Below are 8,046 nucleotides of genomic sequence, written 5' to 3' on the forward strand. Positions count from 1 at the left end.
AAGCGGAGGTTTCACTCCCTTATTTCCAGTTTGGGGTTTATCATATCAGAAGCTGTCTCCCATGTGTTTGGCTTGATCATTTACAAGATAAACTAAGCACATATTTCGCTCCCTTATTTCCAGTTTGGTGTACATCATATCAGCAATTGCCTCCCCTTTGTTTGGGTTCCTCATTGACAAGATTGGCAAGAACGTGTTTTGGGTGATACTGGGTATCACTGTGACCATCGGGTGTCATGCCCTCATGGCCTTTACATTTGCCTCACCGTTTGTAGCTATGGTAGGTGCTTCATTCAAAATAAGAATGTGTTTTTAATTTCATATAGCTTCCTATTTTAATATTGAATATTAAAATTGAAAAGAAGAACTAGATGTTTACAATAGTTTTAAGTTATTACTGATACAGTCAGTGTCTAATCATGTAACAAAATTAAGATTCAGAGTATATTGTCTACTTGAGTACACACTTCCCCGTGCATTTATCATATAATCCAATGATCAAACTTAAATAATATCACAGCAGTTTCAAAATTAGATTGCGTAATGTTTGTGATCTGCATTAATGGAATTTTACAATTTGACAAAGCAAGGGAGCACTTGTAACTATTTGTGGTATAACTTAGATCTGCCTTATGTCCTATTAAATGCACAAATATATTTTGCACTAATTTTTATTAGCGAGTCTGTTTTTGGAGAAATCCCGAGCTATTGTCATAGCCAGCTCATCGTCCGCCGTCCGCCGTAGGCGTTGTGCTAAAACCTTAACATTGGCTCTAAAATCAAAGTGCTTCCACCTACAACTTTGAAACTTCTTATGTACATGCATCTTGATGAGTTCTACACACCACACCCATTTTTGGGTCACTAGGTCAAAGGTCACTGTGACCTCAAATATCAAACTTTAACATAGGCTCTAAAATCAAAGTGCTTCCACCTATAACTTTAAAACTTCATATGTAGATGCACCTTCATGAGTTCTACACGCCTCACCCATTTTGGGGTCACTAGGTCAAAGGTCAAGGTCACTGTGACCTCTAATATAAAACTTTAACATAAACCTTAACATTTGCTTTAAAATCAAAGTTCTTCCACCTACAACTTTGAAACTTCATGTGTAGATGCACCTTGATGAGTTCTACACGCCACACCAATTTTAGGTCACCAGGTCAAAGGTCAAGGTCACTGTGACCTCTAAAAAAAATAAATTCTGACAAGCTTTCGCAGCCAAGCGTGGCACCCGTTATGCGGTGCTCTTGTTTGACAAGTAATTATCCCCCGCCATAGGCTGAGGGATATTGTTTTTGCGTTGTCCATCTTTCCGTCCTTCCGTCACTTTAGTGTCCTGAGCCATATCTTGGAAGTGATTTGGCCGATTTCATTGAAACTTGGTATGAGTATATATATATGGATAAGATGATGATGCACGCCAAATGGCATTGTACACCATCAGTTAATAACCGAGTTATGGCCATTTGTATCTTGAAAAAATGTTTTTTTATGTCCGGAACTATATCTTGGAAGTGCTTTGGCAGATTTCATTGAAACTTGGTATGAGTATATATAAGGATAAGAGGATGATGCACGCCAAATTGCATTGTACGCCATTTGATAATAACGGAGTTATGGCCCTTTGTATCTTGAAAAAATGCTTTTTGTGTGTGTCCGGAGCCATATCTTGGAAGTGCTTTGACGGATTTCATTGAAACTTGGTAGGAGTATATATATGGATAAGAGGATGATGCACGTTGGCGTTGTCCATCCGTCCAGACAACTTTTTGTGTCCAGAAGTTTATCGGCGGGGGATATCAATTCAACGAATTTGCTTGTTTTTAATAGTACGGAATATTACAAAAAAAGTAACTGATTTCAAATTATGTAACGATAAATGTGTAAATAAACTTATGTTTCCACAAAAAAACTGGTTAATTTAAAGAAAATGCTAGATGCTATCAAATTAAAAAAAAAAGACTTGTGTACACGTAACATTGTGGATTTCTGATTTTGGAAATAATTATTTGACTTCGCATATTTGGATGTGTTTGTGTTAAATTTGTGGATTGGTCAATTAATTACATCAACAAAAATTACTGTCCTAAGAATAATAATTATTTAACAGTATGTATTAACAATATGTCTAAGAACATGCATGTTTTATACAATTCCAGATATGAATCCCTTTGATTTCAGTCCATCCTAGGTCTAGCATACTCCGTGCTGGCCAGTGCCCTGTGGCCCATGGCCTCCATGGTGGTAAAACAACACCAGCTGGGAACCGCATACGGCATGTAAGGCACTACTTAGGCTCAATTGGTCAATGTCAGCTCAGGTAATATTTAAAAAGTACCCTGTGTACTCTTAAGTATACTACAAAGTACCTGGGGTACAGAAAATATACTAAAAAGGACCCTGAGTATGGCCGTTAGTCTTTTAGGGTATTTTAAAAACCTGGGGTACATTGTAGTACATTGTAGTTTACTTAAGAGTACCCTGGGTACTTTAAAGTAGAACCTGAGCCGCCGCCGAACAATTTAGCACTTTTTAGTGATACAGAAACACTGCTTCTAACTCGGTCTTACCAAGAGAAGTATATAAGGATTTGCCAGAATTTTATATTACAGGATTTTCACTGCATCAGTTATTAAGTACATGTTAAAGTATCCTGATCAATTTAGTTTAACTCTTGAAATAATTTAACCCAATTTACATTAATTTATTGTTGGAATTATGATCAATGAAAAACAAAAATTCACTCAAATATGTAGCACTTAATAAACATGCACGCATTTTTTATTATTATTTAATTAACATAGTAAAACATAGTATAAGGAATTGCTTGTACTCATGTCAGCTTATATATGAATGACCTTGTCTTTATCCAATCTATTTGGATTTTTGACCATTCAGAATAAAAATGGAGATTTGTCTCTCTATGAACCCACAATTGTGTCATTCCCATGTTTTATCATTTTATATTTGAGCCGCGCTCTGTTAAAAGGGGTTTAATGCATGTGCGTAAAGTTTCGTCCCATATTAATCTGTGCAGTCTGCACAGGCTAAACTGGGATGACACTTTCGGCCTAAACTTGATTTTTGCTAACAAGAGACTCTTGTTAAACGAAAAATATCATAAAAGCGGAAAGTGTCATCCCTGATTAGCCTGTGCAGACTGCACAGGCTAATCTGTAACGACACTTTACACACATGCATTAAACCCCTTTTTCACAGAGCAAGGCCCATTTACTTAAAGTCTAATTCAATTGTTAGGTTCACTTCCTGTACACCTGTAACTGTCTCCTACATGTGAAATTCCAGTAATTCCTTTACCATGCAGTACATTACCTCTATAAAACAGCTAAACAGTTTTTAAATTGAATGTTGTAACACATTCACAGACAAACAGAAAAAAGTATTACCGATATTGATTTGAATATTAACACAAAATATAAATCCAAATTTCATTTTAAATAATGCGGCATTGCTTCTGCCCAGGGCCAGCTAAATCTGCTCTTTCCTTTGTCAATAGTACTGTTTTCTCTTCAGAATGCAGGCCATACAGAACCTTGGTCTGGCCACGATAGCCATCGCCGCGGGCAGCATAGTGGACACCAAGGGATACCTCATACTAGAAGTGTTCTTCCTAGCCTGGCTGTGCAGTGAGTACACACTGATGCGCTTCGAATGGGCCCGTAATCACCAAACGATTCTAAGACTTCAGGCTAAAAATGAAGAATATTCTTTAAAGTAAAATATCAAGTAATTCCAAGTGATTTTGAGACAAACTTGCATTTAACCACCTCTGATTACATATTTATTTAGGACATTTTGTTAATGACCATTGGTAGCCTTAACATGTTCAAAGTCAGAAGTGTTTTTCCTTGATCTGATTCCTTACTTTATTCTTAAGTCTAAGAATGGCTTAATGAATAAAGGATGAGCATATTTGCAGTTTATGACCTCTTTCCTGTGAGCCAGCACATCTACCCTAATTAATGTACAAGACTCTCAAACGTTGGGGCTTGTTTTGCTTTATAGTTTCAACTTCCAGGGTGTTTGTTTATATAACTATGTTATTGTGCAGAGTACAGATAGGAATTTCCGCAAGTCCAGTATGGTGAACACCAACCAGGCTACACCTGGCTCAAAATTGTCCTTACTACCTATATTAATTTCTTTTGGTGGTGTTTTATGCAAAAGTTTTGTATCTAAATGTAAAATCATTTATATCTAAATGTAATTTTTCTCCTACACAACAGGCTTATTTTAAGCTATTTGCTTATTCGGTACATGACATAGTAAGCCTTAACATGCTCAAGGTCAAGGTCAAATTTCAAGGTCAAAGGCTTTTAATAAAAATCAGCCTTTATCACCTTTTTAGCTCATCTATTTTTTGAAAAAAAATTATGAGCTATCACCTTGGCGTCGGCGTCCGGTAAAGTTTTGCGTTTAGGTCCACTTTTCTCAGAAAGTATCAATGCTATTGCATTCAAACTCGGTACTCTTACTGACTATCATGAGGGGACTGGGCAGGCAAAGTTAGATAACTCTGGCGTTCATTTTGACAGAATTATGTGCCCTTTTTATACTTAGAAAATTGAAAATTTTGGTTAAGTTTTGTGTTTAGGTCCATTTTATTCCTTAAGTATCAAAGCTATTGCTTCATACTTGCAACACTTATTAACTATCATAAGGGGACTGTGCAGGCAAAGTTATGTAACTCTGACTGGCATTTTGACAGAATTATGTGCCCTTTTTATACTTAGAAAATTGAAAATTTGGTTAAGTTTTGTGTTTAGGTCCACTTTACTCCTACAGTATCAAAGCTATTGCTTTCATACTTGCAACACTTATTAACTATCATAAGGGGACTGTGCAGGCAAAGTTATGTAACTCTGACTGGCATTTGGACGGAATTATAGGCCCTTTATACTTAGAAAATTGAAAATTTGATTAAGTTTTGTGTTTTGGTCCACTTTACCCCTAAAGTATCATAGATCTTGCTTTCATACTTGGAACACTCGCAAGCTATCATAAGGGGACAGTAAAAGGACAAGTTGCATAACTCTGGTTGTCATTTTTACGGAATTATGGCCCTTTTTTTTCTTAGTAACTTTGAATATATGGTTAATTTTGTGTTTCGATCCACTTTACTTCTAAAGTATCAAGGCTATTGCTTTCAAACTTCAAATACTTTCATGCTATCATGAGGTTACTGTACCTGGCAAGTTGAATTTTACCTTGACCTTTGAATGACCTTGACTCTCAAGGTAAAATTATTAAATTTTGCTAAAATTGCCATAACTTCTTTATTTATGATTAGATTTGATTGATTCCTTGACAAAACTACTCTTACCTGACATACCACAATAGACTCCACCCTTTTTTTTTAAGATCATCTCACAAATGACAACCACACCCTCACACTATACACCCCCCCCTCCACCCCACCCACCCCCAATTTTTTTGGGGGGAAACAGTTAAAAAACACGAATGTTTATGTTATTTTTTATTTATTTTTTAATTTTTTTTTGCATTTTTTTCCGCATTTTTGGAAGATGTCCACACCCCCACACTATACACCCCTCTTCACTCCACCATCTCCCTCCTTTGTGATTTAAATTGAGAGTCCCTTCACCTTTAAAACGAAAATAGATTAGCGGTCTGCACCCACAAGGCGGTGCTCTTGTTAAAAGCTAAGCATGATGAGACTGTGTCATGCATAACAACCAGGTACCTAGATTTAAAGTTAATGTCAGAAGTCAAGGTTAAAGATTAATTAAAGGAAATTGGTTCTCAACAATTTGTCTGAAGCAAACTTTTGTTTTGGCGTTGATGGATTTTCAAAAAACTTGGCTGAAGTGATCTTTTTTTACCCATGTCATCCATGAAGGTCACAATTATCAATACATAGGTAAAGGTCAAGGTTACAATTTGTAGTCAAAATCAGAAAAATCAATCCATATGTGTTGTGTTCTGCACAGGCTAATCAGGGACGACACTTTCCGCCTTAACTGGATTTTTGTGTAGAGGAGACTTCCTTTAAACGAAAAAAACCATAAAAGTGGAAAGTGTCTGCACATGCTAATCAGGGACGACACTTTACGCATATGCATTATGCCCAGTTTTCTCAGAACGCGTATCAGTGATACATTTCAGTTGCGCTGATAGCTGCGGTGCTGCTGTACCTGATAGATGAGGCTCAGGGAGGGGTACTGAACAAGTCAGCAAAACAGAGGAGAAAGGAACGGGAAATTCTGGAAGAGGAGCAGAAGAGAGAGTGAGTGGTGTAGTCATACAACTAAGTGAATTTTGTAGTAGAGCATATTAGATTATTTATTTTTAGTAACTTAACTTTGGTTATTACAATGTAACTCAAGTGTCTAATGTTTTCCAGAAAAGAGGCCATTAACTAAGTGATGGGGGTCACAAGTAGGCGATCACATTCCGATGTAATCACTAACAATCGGTCAGGTCCTGATGAAAAGACGTGCTTAGAAAGAGACACTGGCATTGAAAAGGAGACACCTTTAATTATTTGTGTAACTTCTCAGGTTCAAATACTCAAACTTTACTTTTGGTAAGGGACATTTTAACTGATTTCATACAATACTGCATGATTACAGGTTTTGTTGTTTTGAATTGTGTATAACTTTTTTTACTGATAAAACTGAGGACGTGCGACCGGTGCCATTTACTTCTCAACATTTTGAAATAGTTATTTTGTTTATGAGGCTACTGTTTATTAGGAAATTACTTATTTTTTCGTCTTTTAAATACCTCTTGTTCTGGATTGTGTTATAATGAACAATGTATGTATACTTTTATTATTATAGAAAGGTTATATTAAATATTTTTCCCTGTCTCATGTTTGAGTTTTCTTCTTTTTGTTTTTCATTAATTTTACGTAAATAATTAAAGCAATCTGTTTTATTAAGGTCAAATTTTTCTTCTATGGAACTTGTTTATTGGTAGTAGGGTTGTTTTGGTCGTTTTGTTAATTTTGATTTATTTTAGGACTATTGTTTATACAATTCACTTATTCATGGTTTACATAATGACAAGTCTGTATGCCTTATGTGCTTCAAACTTGTTCACATCATGTTTGCTTAATGTTAAGCTATGTGAATAAAAAAAGAAAACACCAAAATAAGGGATCATTTGTAGAATCGATGGTTTATTTTAGTCCTTGAGTTAATCCTACATTGTATTTGCATGCACTGGTCTCTGCTTTGTTGGAAGTTTGGAATTGCTAAGATTGGTTTACATTTTAATTTTGTAAAAACATATCTTGCTATTTAACATATGAAATCATATTTAATATCAAGATTTTGTGCCCAAAAAAACTAAACTTGCTATCTGTGTGAATGTAATAATGTACACAATTAAAAAAAAATGTTTTTAATCATGGCAATAAAATTGCTGTGTATTAATATATGAATCACACTAACAGGTTCTATTCTAGTTCTCTAAAAGACTTCACATAGCAATCATAACAGTGTTGAACAGTCGTTGCAACTAACAATCTATCAGCAAAACCTCATTGGATGTAGTTTGTTTCAGTTAATTTTTTGGAAATATAACTCTCAAATAAACATGTATTTTTAAAACTAAAATAAATGTGTGTTTATTGCTTATGTTTTGTTGTATGAATAATATAATAAAGTTAGTACTCAATTTCATTATTATAGAAGCATGAACTAGATAAATGTGTTTATTATAGATAAGTATATACATATGTATATACTTATCTATATATATATGTAAAAAAAAAATCAGATGAATGAAGGGAAATATTTATGTACGACATTCCTGAAACTTTATGCTCCCACATAGCATATGAGAATTTTGAATACTGGTTACCAATGCATTTTTTACAGTAACTTCTTGTATATATTGTTTTCTTCCGCTGTAAAATTTATGTTATATACATGTTATTCATAATGTATTAACATAGGCAGTTCACAGCTAGAATATTTTATTAATTATTTAGTAACAATGCAAAAAGTTCTATAATTTTATATGAATTATTTAATAAAAGTACAAAAGGTC

At 34.7% G+C, this 8,046-nt stretch overlaps 1 protein-coding gene across 1 annotated transcript in view; it reads left to right on the top strand.

Moving 5' to 3' along the window:
• Nucleotides 1–8,046, top strand: part of LOC127833297 (major facilitator superfamily domain-containing protein 1-like) — a 30,411-nt gene extending 22,365 nt beyond the window's left edge. The window contains exons 9-13 of the mRNA XM_052358476.1: nucleotides 124–280; nucleotides 2,188–2,285; nucleotides 3,541–3,653; nucleotides 6,154–6,274; nucleotides 6,392–8,046. Of these exons, the coding sequence (XP_052214436.1) occupies nucleotides 124–280; nucleotides 2,188–2,285; nucleotides 3,541–3,653; nucleotides 6,154–6,274; nucleotides 6,392–6,410 (508 nt within the window). The 3' untranslated portion in view covers nucleotides 6,411–8,046. The remainder of the gene's footprint in view (nucleotides 1–123; nucleotides 281–2,187; nucleotides 2,286–3,540; nucleotides 3,654–6,153; nucleotides 6,275–6,391) is intronic.

This window comes from Dreissena polymorpha, chromosome 6 (genome assembly GCF_020536995.1).
Source record: "Dreissena polymorpha isolate Duluth1 chromosome 6, UMN_Dpol_1.0, whole genome shotgun sequence".
Classification (NCBI taxonomy): domain Eukaryota; kingdom Metazoa; phylum Mollusca; class Bivalvia; order Myida; family Dreissenidae; genus Dreissena; species Dreissena polymorpha.